A 22,246-nucleotide genomic window follows, 5' to 3' on the forward strand; every position below is an offset into this window, starting at 1 on the left:
CGGGGACGCCGGAAGCTCTCCGGCGCCGGGGCGGAGCTTGGCGCTGCTCGAGCGACTGGGTCGGCGCGGCGGCTGTGTGGAGACTTCTGACTGAGCGGTGGTGTCCCGTGTCTCATGTCCGTGGACCTCAGGCCTTAAGCAGACTTCGTAGGAGGCCCCAGCCGGCCTAGGTAGCGTCAGCCCGACTGTTGGCGCCGCTGGCGGAAAGCGCTTAGCGGGGTGAGAGGCGGCGGCGGGAACTGCTCAGCCCCCCGGACCTCCCGGGTGAGGGACGGAAAGTTCCTCAGGGGTCTTGATTCACCGAGTGACTGAGCTCCGAGCAGCGCGTAGCTTGTGATCGGGCCGCGCTCGGCTGTCCAGGTACAGCCCGGCCTCTCCCTCAGCCCAGCTTCTCTTCAGAGGCCCGTGAGGTGTGTGGTCGAAAGGACCCAGCGAGGTCTGTTACGCGGGGTTGACGCTCACTGTCATTCTTCCCCCGGCGCTGGGAATCTAAGTGTCGTTCCATATCATTAGTCTTTAAACGGAGATACAGAGAGTCAGATGTCCTGACCCAAATCGCACAGCTGGGAAAGGAAGAGCCTGGCTGTCCCCAAAGCCTGGGAACAAATGACTTAACTGGTGTTGAACCACAATTCCGGGAGTTGGTGATGGACAGGGAGGCCTGGCGTGCGTGGGGTCGCAACGAGTCGGACACGACTGAGCGACTCAACTGAGCCGAACCACGGTTTCTTCTTTGTAAGAGAAATGGAATCGGCACGCAGAGTTATTATAATACCATGAGGCCTTAATATACCTTAAAGTGAAATGCAGATAAAAGGTGATATGTCTTGCTTTGGCAAAATGGGGTTTCATGGGAGTTTTGCTCTATTACTAAGAATTTATTCAAATCTTGGTAGAGTCGGAAGGCAGTGGGGAAAAGCCCTATTGAGAAGCCGATCTGGGCTCAGAAGAGGACTGTTTGGATCTAGATCTGGGAGCTGGATATTTACATTCTTTGGCCTTATTTTCTCTTCTGACTGAAAAAGAATTGGATTAGAGATGATTTACAAGATTCCTTTTAGATCTAACATTTTACTTTTGCCTGGAAATAGCGAGTTTTACTTGGTTCAGTAATCACATATACCATATTTAGTTTATGTTAAGATAATACATATGCATAATACATACGTACACATCCCTATGCTTATTTATGCATGCACAAACGTTTGCATGAATTACGAATTTTGTGTGTGCTGAAGTTCCAGCTGGTTTAGCTCTTTTAAAGCTTGAAAACCTAATGGCAGAGGAGTCTTAGGAAGAAAATTTGGAAGTTCCATTAAAAAGGTTTATAGAATATTTCAGAGGCCTCACAAACATTCCTTTTTGCTTAATGAGAGATCTAACCAGCAGTTTGGAAATGTTTGTTAAACATTTGTTAAACTCATTGAGGGTTAACTGGACTGATTCTGCTTTGAGCAAAGGAACAGAGAAGCCTTTTTGGTAAAGCCTATGTAGCTCAGAGGCTGATCGCTGTGTCTTTGTAAACAAGGATTTTCCCGGGTAGCCTCTTGGAGAGAGGAGGACCAAGGAGAGTTGTTAGTGTCTACTCTGTAGTCCCAGTGATCATTTTGAGGTTGGGAATCTTTTTTGTTCTTCAGTACTTCTGAGCATAAGTGCCTCCAGAATAAAGGTGAGTTGTTTTTGAAGGTCCAGAGATGGGTGCAGTCGTATTTGGTTCATGAAAATGTAAACTGGTAGACCTTTTAGAAAGTAGTTTGGGTCTGTCAAAAACAATTTGCTGAGGAATTTTGAAATCTGAAGTTTGTAATCCTAAAAGCTACAGGAGTTGTTGGATAATTTTTCTTTATAATTTCTTTGTAATTTTCCAACTTTTCTTTGAGTAGGTATTGCCTCAAATAGAAAAAGAAAAGTGAATGAGCCACTTTATTAATAGTAGTTGACACTGTGTGCCAGACCCTATACCAGATGGTGTTTACATGCATCATGTTATTGAAACAACGATGTATAGGTCCCATTTTTAACACTGGGAAACCTGAGGTTTAGAGGCTTAGGTTTAGAAACTCGCCTGAAAGGGCCAAGCTGGTGAATGGCAGTAAGCTGTGGTGAGAACTTGGGCCTCGCTGAGCCCAGAAACTGGGTCTTCATGACCTTGAGTGCCATCTGTGATCTGATGGTGCTTGAAGCAGAGCTGGGTTAAACAGACAGCTCTGGCACTCTACAGAGTGCACAGATTTCCCTCTACTGCTACTGCTTCCCTTGAGACCTGATTTGGGGGTCTCCTTGGCCTTGCGTACTGCTTTCATCCTGCCATCTGTTGCCACATCACTTGTTTGGCCAGAGGTGGGTCCCCTCATGGTTCTGTCGGTTTGAGTGTATACCGTGCTGAAGAAAGGAGAACTGTAGCAAAACCTGTGATGCATTATTTTATGCCACCCAACGTTTTTGAATAAAACATAACAGTGACTTCTGAACTACATATATTCCTAGAAAAGAGTGGACACATTTAATAATGAGATATCTTTGGACTCGGAGAGTATGACAAAAACAAGTTTACTAGTTGCTCTACAGTCATTTGAGATCACAAATTTGTGGCTTAAAAATGATTTTTTAAAAATCATAACGCTGCTGATTTGGAAAACAACAGTGACCAAAATTCTTAGCATGAGATTGAAGTTAGAACTAGGTCATGCTTATGTCTGGAGAAGGAAGTGGCAACCCATTCCAGTATTCTTGCCTGGAGAATCCCAGGGACAGAGGAGCCTGGTGGGCTGCTGTCTATGGGGTCGCACAGAGTTGGACATGGCTGAAGCGACTTAGCAGCAGCAGCAGCATACTTATGTCACAGCAGCTGTGTTTTATGAGCGTTGTTGTAGGTCAGGCTGGGCAGTTGTTTTATTGGCACATAACCTACTGCCTCTCTAGATTGGGGTTGATTTTTAATGATCCTCCTGCGTGCCAGGTATTTCCCCAGACATGTACCCCTTTCAGCAACCCAGTGAGGTAGTCTCAGCATTTTCATTTAAAAAGGGGAAGAGGTGATTGGCCCAAGGTCAAAGGCTAGAAAGGAGTCAGATCTGAGCCCAGTTCTGCTGGTTCTGACTCCAGCACTCTGCAGTAAGTTGTATTTCACTCGGGTCCCCTTTCCGAATGCTGAGAGCCCCTGTGCTTCCTCACTGGCATCTGGGATTCTAAATCAGCAAGTGCTGTTCTAGCTCTGAGTTTATTTCTGTGCCTTCATCCTCTTTGAGGCATTTGTGGGTTTTTTTTTTCTTTCTCTCACTGCCTGTTCACACGTCATCCTGTCTCAGCAAGTGATTGGGCTCTAGTTTCAAAATCTAGTCCATGTTCATCTGTTTCTGTCTTAGTTTTATTCTGTCTGAGCTTAGCCTGTCACCTTCTAACTGAACTTCCTGCTTCAACCCTTGGTCTGTTCTTTACAAGGCAGCTGGAGTGATCCTTTAGTGTGAATCAGATCACGACCCTCCCCTGGTTTGTTCAAACCCTCCAGTCGCCTCCCTTTGCCTTTAGAAGAAGGCTTACCCCCTAGCTGTGGCCTGCCGTGGCCTGGCACGTGTCTCCCTGCTGGGGCTGGTCTGTCATGGTCCCCGGCTCTCTGCTCTCCAGTCACACTGGGTGTGCTTCGTCTCACACACCAGCCTTGTTCTGTGATGGGGCCTCTGCTCCATTGCTCTGCACTTAACTTGGCTGCCTCTTCCTCATCGTTCAGGTCTCAGCTCAGACTCCTCTTGAGAGAGATCTTTCCTGATATTCCCCAGCCTCCATCACTCTTGTTTCCTTTGCACACTTAACTGTGATCTGTGTCTTTTAGTTATCTGTTTATTAGCTGCTGTAGACATTGTGATTAAAGCTTCCTGTGATGGCAAAGGCCTTGTGTCTGGTTCTTTATTGTGTCTCTGCAACCTAAAATAGTGCTGGGTGCCCAGTAATTGTTAAATAATTTGAATGTATTTGTTGAACAGAAACTAGTGTAGTTCGTTTTAAATCTTAAATTTAATCTGTTGCTTGTAGGACTGCTTAAATGGCTCTATGTTTCATTTAGTATTTATGATACTTTTCTCTGTTTCAGAAATAAAATAACTTTTTGGTGAGGTAAGGCCCAAATGAGGATACAAACGTTGATGGAATATCCTTTTTTGTGTGGTTTTGAAAATTACTTAATATATGTTAATTTTCTATAGTTAATTAATGCTTCAGTTCAGTTCAGTTGCAGCACGCCAGGCCTCCCTGTCCATCACCAACTCCTGGAGTTTACCCAAACCCATGTCCATCGAGTCAGTGATGCCATCCAACCATCTCATCCTCTGTCGTCCCCTTCTCCTCCTGCCCTCAATCTTTCCCAGCATCAGGGTCTTTTCCAATGAGTCAACCCTTCGCATGAGGTGGCCAAAGTATTGGAGTTTCAGCTTCAACATCAGTCCTTCCAATGAACACAAGGACTGATCTCCTTTAGGATGGACTGGTTGGATCTCCTTGCAGTCCAAGGGACTCTCAAGAGTCTTCTCCAACACCACAGTTCAAAAGCATCCATTCTGCGGCGCTCAGCTTTCTTCACCGTCCAACTCTCACATCCATACATGACCACTGGAAAAACCATAGCCTTGACTAGATGGACCTTTGTTGGCAAAGTAATGTCTCTGCTTTTAAATATGCTATCTAGGTTGGCCGTAACCTTCCTTCCAAGGAGTAAGCATCTTTTAATTTCATGGCTGCAGTCACCACCGGCAGTGATTTTGGAGCCCAAAAAAATAGTCTGCCACTGTTTCCACTGTTTCCCCATCTATTTCCCATGGAGTGATGGGACCAGATGCCATGATCTTAGTTTTCTGAATGTTGAGCTTTAAGCCAACTTTTTCACTCTCCTCTTTCACTTTCATCAAGAGGCTCTTTAGTTCTTCTTCACTTTCTGCCATAAGGGTGATGTCATCTGCATATCTGAGGTTATTGATATTTCTTCCAGCAATCTTGATTCCAGCTTGTGTTTCTTCCAGCCCATGCTTACATTGAATGAATAAAACCATTGGACACATTTCAAGATACGGATAGGTTCTTTCCTTTTTTTTTTTGTATTGTTTACTTCTTTATTTTTTGAATGTGGCATTGTTTTAATTTTTTTTTTTTTATTGAAGTATGAGTGCATGCGTGCTCAGTTGTGTCCTACTCTTTGCAACCTTCTGGATTGTAGTCTGCCAGGCTCCTGTGTCCATGGAATTTTCTAGGCAAGAATACTGGAGTGGGTTGCCATTTCCTATTCCAGGGGATGAAACCTGCATCTCCTGTGTCTTCTGCATTGGCAGGCCGCCTGGGAAGCCCTTATTGAAGTATAGTTGATTTACAGTATCCCTCAGTTTCAGGTGAACACCACAATGATTCAGTTATATTATACATACATGTATATATATCAGACTCTCTTCCCTTATAGGTTATTACATAATATTGAGTATTGTTCCCTGTGTTATGCAGTAGGTCCTCACTTGTTATCTGTTTTGTATATAGTAGTGTGTATATGTTAATCCTAAGCTTCTAACATATCCCCCCTTCCTCTTTGGTAACCATAAGTTTGTTTTCTGTGTCTTTGAGTCTGTTTCTGTTTTGTCAGTAAGTTCATTTATATCATATTTTAGATCCACGTATAGGTGATACAATATGATTGTCTTTCTCTGTCTGACTTCACCTAGTATGTTAATCTCTAGGCCCATCCGTGTTGCTGCAAATGGCATTATTTCATTCTTTTTCATGGCTGAGTAATATTCCATTGTGTATTTTATCCACATTTTTATCCATTTCATCTGTCAGTGGACATTTAGGTTACTCCCATGTCTTGGCTATTGTAAATAGTGCTGCAGTGAGCATTGGAGTGTGTGTATCTTTTCAGTTGTGATTTTCTCCAGGTACATGTCCAGGAGTGGGATTGAAGGATCATCTGGTAGCTCTATTTTTAGTTTTTTAAGGAGCCTCCATACTCTTCTCCATAAAGGCTATACCAATTTGCATTCCCACCAGGAGATCCAACCAGTCCATACTAAAGGAGATCAGTACTGGGTGTTCATTGGAAGGACTGATGCTGAACCTGATACTCCAATACTTTGGCCACCTGATGCGAAGAGCTGACTCATTGGAAAAGACCCTGATGCTGGGATAGATTGAGGGCAGGAGGAGAAGGGGACGACAGAGGATGAGATGGCTGGATGGCATCACCGACTTGATGGACATGGGTTTGGGTGGATTCAGGGAGTTAGTGATGGACAGGGAGGCCTGGCATGCTGCGGTTCATAGGGTCACAAAGACTCAGACCCAACTGAGCAACTGAACTGAACTGAACTGAACTACAGTGTAGAATGGTTCCTTTTTCTGCACACTCTCTTTAACATTTAGTATTTGTAGACTTTTTGTTGATGGCCATTCTGACTGGTGTGAAGTTATACCTCATTGTAGTTTTGATTTGGATTTCTCTAATAATTAGTGATGTTGAACATTTTTTCATGTGCCTTTTTTGCTGTCTATGTGTCTTTGGGGAAATGTCTGTTTAATCTTATGCCCATTTTTTGATTGGGTTATTTTTTTTTATATAGAGCTGTTTGTGTATTTTGTAGATTAAGCACTTGTGGGTCAGTCACATTGTTTGCAAATATTTTCTCCCATTCTGTAGATTGTCTTTTTATTTGGTTTATGGTTTCCTTTGCTTTGAAAAGCTTTTAAGTTTAATTAGGTCCCATTTGCTTATTTTTGTTTTTATTTTTATTACTCTAGGAGACAGATTAAAAAAAATCTTTCTGCAATTTCTGTCAAAGAGAGTGCTGTCTACATTTTCCTCTAGGATTTTATAATATCCAGTCTCGCATTTAGGTCTCTAATTCATTTTGAGTTTATTTTTGTGTGTGGTATTAGGGAGTGTTCTAATTTCATTCTTTTACATGTAGCTGTCCAGTTTTCCCGGCACCATTTATTGAAGAGACTATCTTTTCTCCATTGTATATTTTTGCCTCTGTCATAGATTAATTGACCATAGGTGCCTGGGTTTGTTTCTGGCCTTTGTATCCTGTTCCATGGATCTATATGTTTGTTTTTATGGTGTACCCTACTCTTTATGACTGTAGCTTTGTAGTATAGTCTGAAGTCATGGAGTCTGAGTCCTTCAGCTCTGCATTTCTTTCTCAGGATTGTTTTGGTTCTTTGGGGTTTTTTGGGGGTGTTCCATACAAATTAAAACATTTTTCTTGTTCTAGTTCTCTGAAAAATTCCATTGGTAATTTGATAGAGATTGCATTGAATCTGTAGATTGCCTTGGATAATGTAATCATTTTGACAGTATTGATCCTTCTAACCCAAGAACGTGGTCTATCTTTCCATTTGTTTGTGTCATCTTTGATTTCTTTCATCAGCTTCCTGTAGTTTTCAGAGTATAGGTCTTTTATCTCCTAAGGTAGGTTTATTCCTAAGTATTTTATTCTTTTTTTTGTTTGTTTGTTTTCTATGCTTTTATTTAACATTAGTAGAAATCACTCAGTTCAGTTCAGTCGCTCAGTCGTGTCTGACTCTCTGCGACCCCATGAATCGCAGCACGCCAGGCCTCTCTGTCCATCACCAACTCCCGGAGTCTACCCAAACCCATGTTCATCGAGTTGGTGATGCCATTCAACCATCTCATCCTCTGTCGTCCCCTTCTCCTCCCGCCCCCAATCCTACCCAGCATTAGGGTCTTTTCCAATGAGTCAACCCTTCGCATTAGGTGGCCAAAGTATTGGAGCTTCAGCTTCAACATCAGACCTTCCAATGAACACCCAGGATTGATCTCCTTTAGGATGGATTGATTGGATCTCCTTGCAGTCCAAGGGACTCTAAAGAGTCTTCTGCAATACCACAGTTCAAAAGCATCAATTCTTCGGCGCTCAGCTTTCTTCACCGTCCAACTCTCACATCCATACATGACCACTGGAAAAACCATAGCCTTGACTAGACGGACTTTTGTTGGCAAAGTAATGTCTCTGCTTTTAAACATGCAATCTAGGTTGGCCATAACCTTCCTTCCAAGGAGTAAGCGTCTTTTAATTTCATGGCTGCAGTCACCATCAGCAGTGATTCTGGAGCCCAAAAAAGTAAAGTCTGACACTGTTTCCACTGTTTCCCCATCTATTTCCCATGGAGTGATGGGACCAGATGCCATGATCTTAGTTTTCTGAACGTTGAGCTTTAAGCCAACTTTTTCACTCTCCTTCTTCACCTTCATCAAGAGGCTCTTTAGTTCTTCTTCACTTTCTGCCATAAGGGTGGTGTCATCTGCATATCTGAGGTTATTGATATTTCTCCCAGCAATCTTGATTCCAGCTTGTGTTTCCTCCAGCCCAGCGTTTCTCATGATGTACTCTGCATATAAGTTAAATAAGCAGGGTGACCATATACAGCCTTGATGTACTCCTTTTCCTATTTGGAACCAGTCTGTTGTTCCATGTCCAGTTCTAACTGTTGCTTCCTGACCTGCATACAGGTTTCTCAAGAGACAGGTCAGATGGTCTGGTATTCCCATCTCTTTCAGAATTTTCCACAGTTTATTGTGATCCACACAGTCATACTATACTACAATTCTCCAGTGCATGAAAGGGAAAAGTGAAAGTGAAGTCGCTCAGTCGTGTCCGACTTTTAGCGACCCCATGGACTGTAGCCTACCAGGCTCCTCCATCCATGGGATTTTCCAGGCAAGAGTACTGGAGTGGGGTGCCATTGCCTTCTCCGGTATTTTATTCTTTTTGATGTATGGTAATTGCAATTCTTTTCTTAATTTCTCTTTCTGATCTTTTATTGTTAGTGTATCAGAATGCAACAGATTTCTGTGTATTAATTTTGTATCTTGGGACTTTGCCAAATTCATTGATGAGCTCTAGTAGTAAATTACTTAGTATATGTTAATTTTCTATAGTTAGTTAATACTTTCACAGACTTATGTAAAGCCACTGGATGTGTTTCAAAATATGGATAGATTTTTTTCTTTAAATACCTTATTGCTTTGCTTTAGAAGGCACTTTGAACACAGTTTGAGAAAATACCCTTTATTTACCAGTAGGTGGCACTCTTGGTCATGGTTACTATTGTTAAAAAACAAGATTTTAGAATTTTAAGAGAAGAGCTCTTAAAAATTAAGTTTTCTTTGTTTTCCAGTTCAAGTTGAGCAGTAGATCAAACAGTATAATCACTAAAAGATGTGTCTTCGATGAGGGCAACTTATTGTAGCGATAGATGGCCCAAACATTGAGCAGAATAGTGTGTCCATATTTGCCTACATATCAGTTAAATTTTGTCAGGGAGGTTGGCCCCAAATGACATGTACCTGTTATCAGCCCAGCCACTGGTCTGGTTGTTCATGGGGTGGAGACCCTAAGCAGCAGGAGATACAGACAGGACAAGAAAGATGAGTGGGCATCCCTGGTGGCTCAGCGGTAAAGAATCCAGCTGCACTGCAGGAGACGTGGGTTCGATCCCTGGGTGGGGAAGATGCCCTGGAAGAGGGCATGGCAACCCACTCCAGTATTCTTGCCTGGGAAATCCCTTGGACAGAGAAGCCTGGCGGGCTACAGTCCATGGGGTTGCAAAGAGTCAGACACGACTGAGTGACGAAACAACAGCAACAAGAAAGATGAAAGAGAGAAGCAGCAAGAGAAACAGACAAGAGAAGAGGGAGCATGAGGAGGAGTGGATGGAAGGGGGCCTCACTGAGAGTAGGCTGGCTGCGAGGCGACACCTGCTTATTACAATGAGCCTGTGCTTCTACCGTTAAGAGACAGGAGTGCGTTTTTGTGTTGTTTTTTAATAAGTCGATTTATTTGTCTGTTTTTGGCTGTGCAGGGTCTTCGTTGTGGCTCAGGGGCTTTCTCTGGCTGTGGAGCACGGGCTTCAGTAGTCGTGGCGCACGGGCGTAGTTGCTCCTGAGCCTGTGGAATCCTCCTGGGCCAGGGATTGAACCCATGCCCCCTGCATTGGCTGGTGGACTCCCGTCCGCTGTGCCACCAGGGAAGTCCCGAGATGGTACTGCTTTTGAACAGCTTCCCAAACATTGTTCTTATATGTTGTCTCTGCCGTTGCAGGAACTTGGTGAGAATTTCAGATGGCACTGTTTGTGTCCCAACCCGTGTGTATGCCAAGGGTCTCAGTGTAATTCCAGGATCAGAATATTGCATGCCAGCCAGCCAGCCAGCCAGCCAGCCAGCCAGCCAGCCAGCCATACACTTACTGACTCCTAAACTCTCATGGACTTCTGAAGTAAGTTTTGCCTTCTTTCTTTCAGTGATTAATATACCATTTTTGGTTTAGTACATTCAGAGGAGAGAAACTACTTTCTATGTGAGGTGGAAAGAGGCCTTTTACTTCTCTCGTTTGCTAGAGAGAAAAACAGCAAGTAGTATGTTTATCCACAATGGCAAGAAATAGGTCTTGTATCCAAAGACTAGTTAGAGAGCAGTGGCTTTTTAATATGATTTCACTGTAACTGAACGAATTACATATGATAATTGTCGCCTTTCCGTTTATTTACTTTTATTTCCTGCATCTTCTAAAGCATCTTCAAGCTCCCGAATGTCTTTGTTTTGTTTATGTGGCCCCAGGGCCTGTGACATGATGGACTCTTGATAAATGTTTGTCCAGTGACGGGCTAAATTCATGAGTGTGAAGTAAGAATGTAGCACATTTCCCCTGGAGTAGGAATGTAGACGTCACTTGAATATTTTCTAACATTGTATTTGTTGTGATTCATTTATATAGTACCTCCCAAAGAGCTTAGGAAATAGAGTGTTCACATACATTTTCATTTATTCTGAAGCCAACTAAGATAGGAAAGGACAGATGCATATGGCAATGTAACTTGCTGAAAGTGGCCATCCTTAGCAGTGTGCTTGCGTGCTAAGTCGCTTCAGTCATGTCCGACTCTTTGCGACCCCATGGACTGTAGGGTTAGACGCCTCTGTCCTTGGGATTCTCTAGGCAGGAGTACTGGAGTGGGTTGCCATGCCTTTCCCCAGGGGATCTTCCCAGCCCGGGGATCGAACCCATGTCTTTTATGTCTCCTACATTGGCAGGCGGGTTCTTTAGCACTAGCACCACCTGGGAAGCCCATTTAAGGAGGATTTAAGAATTAGAAAAAAACAGAGTGATAGGAAGCGAAGAAAATATATCATCTGACTCCTGATCAGTGGCTTTCCTGATAGGCAGTAGTTTTTAGAATTTGATGTGTTGGAGAATCTTTGTTTTTTTTTTCTTTAAACTTGATTTTGAAATTTGACATGTAAACGGAAGTACATAAATTCTAAGAAGACTGCTTGGTTGAATCTTTAAGACAAAATGTTTTGGGGGAGCAGTTTTAGGTTCACAGCAAGATTGAGGGCAAGTACAGGGTTTTCCTTCCACTCCCTGCCTGCACACATGCACAGCCCCCCATCGTCCACAGCCCCCACCGGAGTGGGTGACTCTGCACCGACGCGGAGAGTCACCCCAAGTCTAACAGCACGGCTCGCTCATGGTGTTGTATGTTCTGTGGGTGTGGACAAACATATGATGACATGTGTCCATCATTATGGTACCATTTGGAGTATTTTGACTGCTCTGAAACTCCTCTTGTGTTTGAGGAATTTTTTTCAAAAGGAAAACACGCACATAATCAACATTCAGATTAAGAAACAACTTTGTCACAGCCACCTCACCATGGGTAACTGCTAATTTGATTTCCAACTCCACAGATTCATTTTTTTCTTTTTTTGTACTTTGTATGACTGGACTCATAGAATAGATGCTTTGTATAGGTGCTTTTTTGAGTCTTTTCTGTCATTCTTTTCATTTACTGAGGTATTTGTGTTATTCATTTATGTTACTGCCTGTGGTCGGAGTCTGTTTATTCTCATTGCTGTGAACCTCAGAAAATTTGTCTGCCCTTTTCTCTTTATCTCATAAAAAATATTAAAGACTTACATGGTGCTCCAGGAGGAATATAATTACTGGGCAGTTATAAAACCTGCTGTCCTATTCTGTGATAGCATAGATCAGTCCCATGAGCTTGATCAGAGATTTTGGAAACTAATAGAGGGCAGGAATATTTGACAGCACCAGTAATTAATGACACATACACATGTATTGTGGGGATCACTTGCCTCAACTCTAAATAGCGGCAGAAGTTTTGTCAGGGTGAAGTTAGGTCTTTAATCGTTTTGCTGTTAGATCAGCTCATAGCATCAGCAACAAAAGTCCATACTCTCCTTCACTGGCCCCTAAGACAGTCTGATGTCCCCTACTCTTTCCTGGAAGATTGTGACGCTCAGTTTGATGTCCCCCAGGAAGCACCATGGTGGTCGTGATCCCCAGGTTGCTGCGAGGCTCTCTGGGCACCATCTGCACTCAGGCGGCTCTGCTGAGACGGACACCCAGCTCTTCGCGCCACCTCACTCGGAGCAGGTGAGTGGTCACCTTCAGTGTCGTTTGAGGTGGATGTTCAAAGAGCCTGGACCTGCTGAAGACGGTGGGAGGCAGGTCATGGCATCTTTCTTAACTGTGCCTGCTGTCAGTGGGTGGTAAGCTTTAGTTAGTATGTAGATTTCCACGGGCTGTTTTCTGGGATCCATAATGTGATATTGTATCCTGGACATCCAGTTATATTGTGTACCGGATGGCGTTACTTTCCAGTTACAGGTACTGGATAGTCACGATAATTAATACTGTAGTTAATTTTTAGGAGGATAATACTTAGTAACCTAATTTTACTTTCTATTAAAGTGTAATGAAATCCAAAAGGAGACCCGATCACTTGGAGAGAACCGCAGATGTCGTTCGCCAGGAGGTTTGTGTCTTGGGCCAGGGCGGGTTCTCCTAGCTTACAGTCTGCACACAGTTAGGCCCGGCTTACCCTGAGGGCTTTAGGTGAGCTTGAATTTGAGGGACAGCCCGGGCAGGTTCGTTCTGTTTCTCTCCAGGACTTCTCCAAATGTGACATAGGACGACTGTTTTGAAAAGATGATAGCCAAATACTCCCGTCATTCCCTTTAAACTCAGAATGGATGGATTTGTTTCTGATGAAGGGAGTCTTGTAGCAATGGAGGGAAATGGCCTCACAGGCATAGGTTTAGGGTGCTATTTTAGGAAGAGATCTTCCTTTAGAGCTCAATCTTATGAGTAGCTTGCCTTTTCTTTCTTTTTTGGCACCATGTCTCAAAGTCCTTGTTCTTATCCCTACTTTAGAACAACTTCTTATTTCATCCAAAGGGAGAAAGCACTAACATCTGAGAAAGGAAGGTGAATGGGTTCTCGTTACCTTCCCACCTGCAGATTTTTTCCTCCATATTCAGACCATGGAAGGGCTAATCCACCAACCCGAAGGGGTGTCACGGGCTGGGAAGTAAAGAATCCTCACCCTTTACCTCGTGAGTAACCCCATTTTCTTTTAAAAACATGAATTAGATATTTGATTTCTCTTTTGAATGATTCTCCAAATACTTGGATTGTGTTTAGCTTAGTTTTATAAGTATTTTTAAACAGTTAAAAAACTATGTATTTTATATAAAGAAGGATTATCCACTTCTATAAACATGGTCAGAAATTGTCTTGTTGCTGTAGTTAAATTTTTAGTGTTAATAATAGAATTTAATGTAAGAGAGCATTATTTAGGCTCCAGTTTTCAAGCTTATTCTACTTTCAGAAAATTGCTTTGGGACCAAGAGTGGTGTATTTGTGGATTCAGCTTTAAGCCTGTGCATTTTTGAGGAGTCTGTGTAAAAGTAGTTCAGCATAATAGATTTATGGATGTGTAGGAAAATATGCTTTTCCCACTGATGATAAATCTGAAAATACTTTTTTTGGTTTGTTCAACACAACAAAAGTGCTGATTCTGTAAATGTGATATTTGTTAGAATTCCTTTTTGAAAAGTGAAACCTTGCCAGTTTTGAAGAAAAAGCAGTTTATTTGGCAGACTTGGACTGTACTTTTTTCTGTTGTATTTTGAGGCAGGTAGAATTAGACTTGAGTTCGGCAGCCTTCCTTAAAGGGCCAGATAGTGAGTGTTTCAGGTTCCCAGGGCCGAGCTGTCTTAGTTACAGCTACGAAACTCTGCCTTTGGCGCGTGAGGATGGCCCGAGGCAACATGCGGCAGATTGGTGGGGCTGTTTTCCCACCAGTAAGTCGGTATTCACCAGAACACCCGGATTTGGCCTGTGGTTTGATTGTAGTTTGCCAGTCCCTCAATTAGAGGAGCATTTCAGAATTTGCCAGGACAAAACTATTGAGACTTGTGAGAGGCTGTTTTGAGCCAGGTTTAAGAAAACTTGACAGAAAGTCGGTGTAAGCTCTGTTAGTGTGATTGAACCCCTGAGGGTTTCAACGCCCGGAAGTCAGGTTTTGGGGTCATTCTGGTAGTGGCATCGCCGGGGGAGGAGGCGGGGGCGGAGTTTTTCCGGAGGCAGCTGCTCGCCTGTTTCTCCTTTCCTCTCCTCACCACGGAGGAGAGCGAGCTGCGGGCGGGCGCGGGGTAAAGCGTGGGGGCGTCGGGAGCCGTGACCTCCGCGGGGCGAGGTGGCCTCCATGGTGTGAGGTGACCAGAGCCTCACCCACGCCCCGGAGGGCAGCCCCCCGCCGTAGAGCAGGCCCTCGCTCGGACGCGGGGCACCACCGGCTGCTCAGGCCTGGCCGGATCCCGCCCGCATTACCTCATCTGCTGGCCCTGCCGTGTGGGAGAGCGCTTCACAGAACTCCCCGCCTGCCATTTCCCGTCAGCTGCAGCCTGTGAGGGTGGCTTGGCCCCTGCCTCTTCAGCAGAGGGGGCAGAGCCTGGAGCCAGAGGCAAGCTCCACGTCTGATTCCTGGTCCCTGGGACCCTGCGTCCAGAACGGGGCCCTCACCGGCCAGGAGTGCCCTTTCTGAACTCGCGGGGTTCCCTCTGCAGGACTCCCTAAATGGCCATCCCGTGACGTTAATACCTCGTACTTGGGGCTTACAGTGCCCTACTGATGCAGGAAACTGAGCTCTGAACTCCGGGTCACGTTTTTTTCTCTTAAGGACCCAGGGTAGGCAGTCTGGGTAACCTTAGAGATGTCGAGGAGATAAGAGTAGAGATACTGTAATGCGTAAGGATTATTCAGGCAAGACGAAGCTCTCACCCCAGGAGTCATGCACTCCCTGCTTGGCCTCTAGAGGGCTGGCGCTCTGAGCAAGACGAACTCTTTTCATCAATTACTGCGAGATTTTGGTAATGAAAGAATTTTAAACTTACTAATCGTTACGTTTTCTTTGAGAAATATACCAGACGCTAGGCTAGGTCCTGGGGCTGCAGTGTTCAAAACGGTAGGTAAAGTTCCTCATCTCAGATTCTCAGTGGTCAGAAGAAACTGATTCTGTGCACCTGATTAATTCTAACGCACTAATCCTTTTTCTTCCTCCCTCCCTCCCTTTCTTTTTTTAAAACTAAGTTTATTTTTGTCAAAGTATGATTGATTGACAGTATCATGTCAGTTTCAGGTGTACAGCATAGCGATTCAGTTATATACATACACACTTATATATGTGTGTGTCTTTTCAGATTCTTTACTTACAAGTTATTACAAAATATGGAGTATGGTTCCCTGTGCTATACAGTAGCTCCTTGTTGATTATCTGTTTTATATATAGTAGTATGTATATCTTAATCCCTAACTCCTAACTTATTCCTACCCCTTTCCTTTTTGGTAACCATAAGTATTTTCTATTTCTGTGAGTCTCTTTCTGTTTTGTAAATAAGTTCATTTGTGTCATTTTTTTTAGATTCCACGGGTAACTGATACCATATGATATTTGTCTTTTTCTCTCTCTGGCTTCAGTTCGTATGATAATTTCTAGGTCCATCCATGTTGCTTTAAATGGCATTTTTCAGTCTTTTTTATGGCTGAGTAATATTCCATTATACATAAATATAAACACACATATGTATTACATATATACGTACCAAACCTTTGCCCATTCATCTGTCGATGGACATTTAGGTTGCTTCCATGTCTTGACTGCTGTAACCATTGTGTTGCATGACCAGGGATCAAACCTGTGTCCCTTGTATTGAAAGGCGGATTACCATTGGCCCACCAGAGAAGTCCCTCGTAGTTTTGATTTGCATTTCTCTAATGATGAGCGTTGTGGAGCATCTTTTCATGTCTTTATTGGCCATCTGTCTATCTTCTTTGGAGAAGTGTCTATTTAGATCTTCTGCCCAGTTTTTGATCGAGTTGTCTGATTTTTGATTTGAGCTCTGTAGTCTATTTGTATATTTTGGAGATTAATACTTTATTGGTTGCATTGTTTACAAATATTTTCTCCGATTCTGTAGGTTGTCTTTTCATTTTGTTTATGGTTTCCTTTGCTTTGCAAAAGCTTTTAAGTTTAATTAGGCCCCATTTGCTTATTTTTGTTTTTATTTCTATTACTCTAGGAGATGGATCCAATAAGATAGTGCTATAATTTACGTCAAAGAGTGTCCTGCATATATTTTCCCCTAGGAGTTTTCTAGTATCCAGTCTTACTTTTAAGTCTCTGATTCATTTTGAGTTTATTTTTGTGTGTGGTGTTAGGGAACATTCTAATTTTATTTTTTTACATGTAGCTGTCCAGTTTCCCAAGCACCACTTACTGAAGAGACCATCTTTTCTCCATTGTGTGTTTTTGCCTCCATCATAGATTAATTGACTGTAGGTCCGTGGGTTTATTTCTGGGCTTCCGATCCTGTTCTGTTGATCTCTATGTTTGTTTTTATGCCCGTACCCCACTCTTGGTGACTGAAACTGTGTAGAATAGTCTGGAATCATGAGTCTGATTTCTCCAGGTATACTTTACTTCCTGAAGATTGTTTTGGCTCTTCAGGGTCTTTTGTGTTTCCATACAAATTAAAACATTTTTTGTTCTAGTTCTGTGAAAAATGCCTTTGATAATTTGATAGGGATTGCATTGAATCTGTAGATTGCATTGGTTAGTATAGTCATTTTGACAGTACTGATTTTTGCAATCCAAGAGCATGATCTATCTTTCCATCTGTTTGTGTCATCTTTGATTTCTTTCATCGGCATCTCATAGTTTTCAGAGTACAGGTCTTTTATCTCCTCAGGTAGGTTCAGCCCCAGGTATCTGATTCTTTTTGATGTGAGGGTGGATGTGATTGTTTCCTTTCTCTTTCTTGTCTTTCCTTGTTAGTGTGCAGGGACGCACCAGATTTCTTGTATTAATTTTGTATCCTACAGTGTAACTTAATCACTGATGAACTCCAGAAGTGTTCTGGTAGCATCTTTAGGATTTTCTATGTATAGTATAATGTCATCTGCAAACAGCAACAGTTTTACTTCTTTTCCAATATGGATTCTGCCCTCTCCCGCCCCCCGCCTTTTTTTCCTCTCTGATTGCAGTGGCTGGGACTTCCAAAAGTATGTTGAATAAAAGTGGCAAGAGTGGACATTTTTGTGTTCTTCTTGATTTTAGAGGAAATGCTTTCAGCTTTTCACTGTTGAGTATGATATTAGTTGTGGGTTTGTCATATATGACCTTTATTATGTTGAGGTGGGTTCCCTCTAAGCCCACTTTCTCGAGAGTTTTTATCATAAATGGATGTTTAGTTTTATCAAAAGCTTTTTCTGCATTTATTGAAATGGTCCTATGGTTTTTGTTTTCCAATTTGTTAATGTGTTATGTCACAGTGATTGATTAGTGGATATTAGCACATTATTGATCAGGGAATTTTTGCAGAAATGAATGCTTAAAGCCAGTGATTTGTTATATAGGGAATATTGAATATATAGTGAATATTGAAAGACTCTGGTCAGTAACATTCAGGTAACCAAAGACGTATTAGTGCGTCTCGTCACTGATGTGTTAAAAAATTTTTGCACCTTTGAGATAAATCCCGCTTGATCGTGGTGTGTGATTCTTTTACTGTACTGTTGGATTCAGTTTGCTGGTATTTTGTTAAGGATTTTTGCATCTATGTCCATCAGGGATGTTGGCCTGTAATTTTCTTCTTTTTGTGGTATTTGTGTCTAGTTTTGAAATCAGGGTGATGGTGGCCTTATAGAATGAGTTTGGAAGTATTTCTTCCTTTGCAATTATTTTGGAATAGTTTCAAAAGGATTGGTGTCAACTCTTCTCTAAGTGTTTGATAGAATTCACCTGTGAAACCATAAATCACAGTTTCAATTTTCAGTACTTGTAATTGGTTTGTTCATATTTTCTCTCTTTCTTTCTACTAACTTTGGGTTTTGTTTGTTCTTCTTTCTCTAGTTGCTTTAGATGTAAGGTTAGATTGTTTATTTGTGAGTTTTCTCATTCCTCAGGTAAGCTTGCATTGCTGTGAACTTATCTCCTAGAGCTGCTTTTGCTGCATCCCATAGGTTTTGGATGGCCGTGTTTTCATTTTCATTTGTTCTTAGGTATTTTTTAATCTCCTCTCTGATATCTTCAGTGATTCATTGGTTTAGCTTCCACATGTTTATGTTTTTTGCAGTTTTTTCCCATGTAATTGATTTCTGATCTCATGTTGTGGTTGGAAGAATTACTTGATATGATTTCAGTTCTCTTTAATTTACTGAGGCTTGCTTTGTGGCCTCACGTGTGAGCTGTCCTGGAGAGTGTTCCATGTACATTTGAACCTTGCTACTTTCAGATGGAATGCTCTATAAATACCACTTAAGTCCATCTGATCTATCGTGTCATTTAAGGTCTGTGTTCTTTTATTCTGTCTGGATGATCTGTTCATTGATGTAACTATTATGGCATTACTGTTAATTTCTCACTTTTTGTCTGTTAACATTTGCCTTATATATTGAGGTGCTTCCTGTGTTGGGCACACATGTATTTACAATTGTTATATCTTCTTCTTGGATTGATTCTTTGATCATTTTGTCCTTCTTCAAAGTGGGCCCACTTTGCTCAAAGATCAGAGTGTCCTTCTTTATCTCTTGTAACAGTCTTTATTTTAAAGTCCATTTTGTCTGGTACAAGTATTGCTGCTCCAGCTTTCCTCTGATCCCCATTTGCATAGAATCTCTCTTTCCACCCCCTCACTTTCGGTCTGTATGTGTCACTAGATTTGAATTGGGTCTCTTGTAGACAGCGCATATATGGGTCTTGTTTTTGTATCCATTCAGCCAGTCTGTGTCTTTTGGTTGAAGCATTTAATTCATTTACATGTAAAATAATCATTTATATATGTTCTTACAGTCAGTCTCCTACATATGAATGAGTTGCATTTTGGGAGTGCGTTCATAAGTCCAGTTTGTTTATAAGTCCAACAAAGTTAACCTAGGCATCCAGCTTTTACAGATAATGCCAGATGTGAACTAATGTGCTTGGACATATGAATACATGTTGCATCTTTGAAAGTTAACAATTTGAAGGTTTGTATGTAGGGGCGTTACTGTATTGCCATTTTGTTAATTGTTTTGGATCTGTTTTTGTAGTATTTTTTCTTCCTTTGCTCTTTTGTTCTTCTGTGATTTGATGACCATCTTTAATGCTGCATTTGGATTCCTTTTTCTTTTTTGTGTATATATCTATTATAGATTTTTCCATTGTGGTTGCTGGGTTCTGATTTAGCAGTCTGTGTGTGTGTATATACATTTCCGTTGTGGTTGCCGGGTTCTGATTTAGCAGTCTGTATGTGTGTACATATATGATTGTTTTATGTTGCTGGTCTCTTAATTTCAAATGCATTTCAAAAACCCTGAGCTTGTACGCTCCTCTTCTCATGATTACTGGTCTTGAGATGACTCATATTTGTGTGTGGATTTTTCCTCCCTTTACTATATATCTGTCTTTACCAGTGAGCCTTCCCATTTCATAATTTTCTTGTTTTTATTTGTGGCCTTTAGTATTTGTTGTAAAGCTGGTCTGGTGGTGCTGAATTCTTTTAGCTTTTGCTTGTCTGTAGAGCTTTTGATTTCTCCGTCAAATCTAAAGGAGAGCCTTGCTGGGTATTCTTGGTTGTAGGTTTTTCCCTGTCATCACTTTAAATATTGTGTATCATGCCAGTCTCTTCTGGCCTGCAGAGGTTTTGTTTTGATTTTGTTGTGCTTTGACACCAAGTTGGAGGCTACCAGGGGCTTCCCTGGTGGCTGAGATGCTAAAGAATCTGCCTGCAGTGCAGGAGACCCAGGTTCAATCCTTGGGTCTGGGATGTCTCCTGGAGAAGGAAATGGCAACCCACTCCAGTATTCTTGCTTGGGAATTCCATGGACAGAGGAGCCTGGCCGGCTGCAGTCCTTAGGGTCGCAGAGTCAGACATGACTTAGTCCTGGAGGAGATGATGGTGGCTTAGAGTAGGGTAGTGAGGATTAGGGTGGGGCTGCTGCGATTCACAGGTGGGGTGGGGGTGTACACACACAGAGAAGAGGACAGGAGACCCAGAGACTTCAGCTTTGGGGTTTGGGTCATCAGGGAAGATGATGGTGGTGGCACATACATGTTAAAACAGAGAACAAGTTTGGAGAAGGGAATAAAGGGCTGTCTGAGGATAACCTGGGGGTGGGGGGTGGAAGGTGGATGGAGTTACAGGTGAGATGAGATCAGCCATGAGCTTTGAACCTACATGGAGATTCATTATGCTGTTTTTACTGGTTTTGTATGTGCTTCAAGTTTTCCATAGTAAAAAAGGGAGAAACGTTGAGAGATAAAGGTGTTCTGTGTTGGATTATGTTGTTTGAAATGGAAACTGAAGTTGGCAGTTGAATGTATGAGGTTGGAGTTCGCGGCTGGAGATGAACGGTGTAAGCCACGTGGAAAGGAGGGGGCGGGCTTGCGGGACTCCGCCTAGGATGCGCCCACATCTTGCAGTCAGGCAGAGAGGACGGGCCAGTGGAGGAAACGGGGCAGGAGGGTGGTGAGCGGGTGGGGGTGGAGCCAGGGGGAGGAGCGCTCCCCAGAGGGCGTGGCAGCCACGGGGGTCCCGAGAGGCCAGTGCCGGGCGGCGTGCAGTGGGTGGTGGGCGACCGGAGCGACCACCTTCCGTGCACTGCCGAGTGCGAACGCCCTGCAGGCTGTGGAGGGGAGTCGGGTGGGAAGTAGGCAAGTGGAGCCAGGACGGTAGACCGCTCTTCGGTGTTTTATGTGGATGGGAGCGGGGACGTGGGGTGACAGCTCATGAAGGGAGAGGCTTGTTTTGTGCGCTGCATGTTGAGAAGCAGCAGAGCGCAGGAGTCGCCTGCCTGGATTCAAGCCTCAGCTTGGCCGCTTGCAGCTCTGGGACCTCAGTCTTCTCACCTGCAAAGTGGGGATGTTGGTGATACTCGCTCCTTAGGGCTGTTGTGACAGTAAAGTCAATCACTATACATGCAGTGCCTGCTGGAGGTCTCCTCTTGTGAGGCGGCGACCCTGACGCCGCGTGTGTTGTCATGGAGACGAGGGAGCAGACGGTGCTGCCTGAGAGAGGGAAGGCTTGAGGGGCGGAGAGCAGACTCAGTCCAGGTGGGCGGGTGAGTCTTTGGGAGGAGCGGCGAGCGCATGGTCACACCAGGCCCCGGTGCTGACAGCGCAGCCACTGAATCGGCCGTACAGGTGGCAGAATGTGCTCTCTTTCCTCGCCAGTGATTGACTTCCGTAAAACCCTCCTCTTGTGATCAGATTCCTACTCATCAGGTTGCTCTACGGCCTCAATTGAGATCATGTCTCTGGGCCTTGGTGTCCTTATGTGTTAAGATGACACACTGTTCTTGATAACGACTGAATGTTCCTTCAGCCCTGAAATGCTCTGTGCCCTGATTGTATTTTTGTTTTAGGTGGTCTCCAGTCCTAACTTGGTCTAAATTTTTAAACCAGCAGAAGAATGAATGGGCGTGGACAGAGGAAGGCAGCCGGGTTTCCCAGAGAAAGGCCCATTTCCTGCAGAGGCTTCTGTAGCAGCAGGAACCTCAAAATACCATCCATAAAACCTTTCAGTCAGTATGATAGCATTTCCTTTCAGGTGCTGACTCCGTCAAACCATTAAAAATGTGTGCTACTAAGAGCTGGCAAATGTATTGTTATTTTATTGAACAGTAGGAGAGTTGAGATGTTATTTTATGGAAAACTTCATTTCCTGCCATGTGTTTTAACTTAGGACATGGCTAGTTGAGGTTTCAGTTGCGAAATCTTCTGATTCATTGAGTATGAGAACAAGTACAAATGTTAAAACATATAGTTTCTCCATCATGTTTTGCTTTCTTGCTAAAAGTATGGAAAGAATAGCATAAAACCAGAGCCGTGATTACAGATCTTAATTACATG

The 22,246-nt window shown here is 43.1% G+C and overlaps 1 protein-coding gene across 19 annotated transcripts in view; it reads left to right on the forward strand.

Moving 5' to 3' along the window:
• Nucleotides 1-22,246, forward strand: part of OXNAD1 (oxidoreductase NAD binding domain containing 1) — a 48,663-nt gene that overhangs the window by 2,101 nt on the left and 24,316 nt on the right. For 5 of the 19 annotated variants that reach the window (XM_081573290.1, XM_081573301.1, XM_081573299.1 and 2 more), the window contains exons 1-4: nucleotides 43-219; nucleotides 10,095-10,269; nucleotides 12,330-12,447; nucleotides 12,766-12,829. In XM_081573290.1, the coding sequence (XP_081429416.1) occupies nucleotides 12,338-12,447; nucleotides 12,766-12,829 (174 nt within the window). In that variant the 5' untranslated portion in view covers nucleotides 43-219; nucleotides 10,095-10,269; nucleotides 12,330-12,337. Of the gene's footprint in view, nucleotides 1-42; nucleotides 818-10,094; nucleotides 10,270-12,329; nucleotides 12,448-12,765; nucleotides 12,830-22,246 lie in introns of those variants that run through there. The other 14 variants (XM_081573291.1, XM_081573302.1, XM_081573286.1 and 11 more) reach the window with 7 other exon arrangements.

Source organism: Giraffa tippelskirchi, chromosome 2 (assembly GCF_054371585.1).
Source record: "Giraffa tippelskirchi isolate mGirTip1 chromosome 2, T2T-mGirTip1v1.2.pri, whole genome shotgun sequence".
NCBI lineage: Eukaryota > Metazoa > Chordata > Mammalia > Artiodactyla > Giraffidae > Giraffa > Giraffa tippelskirchi.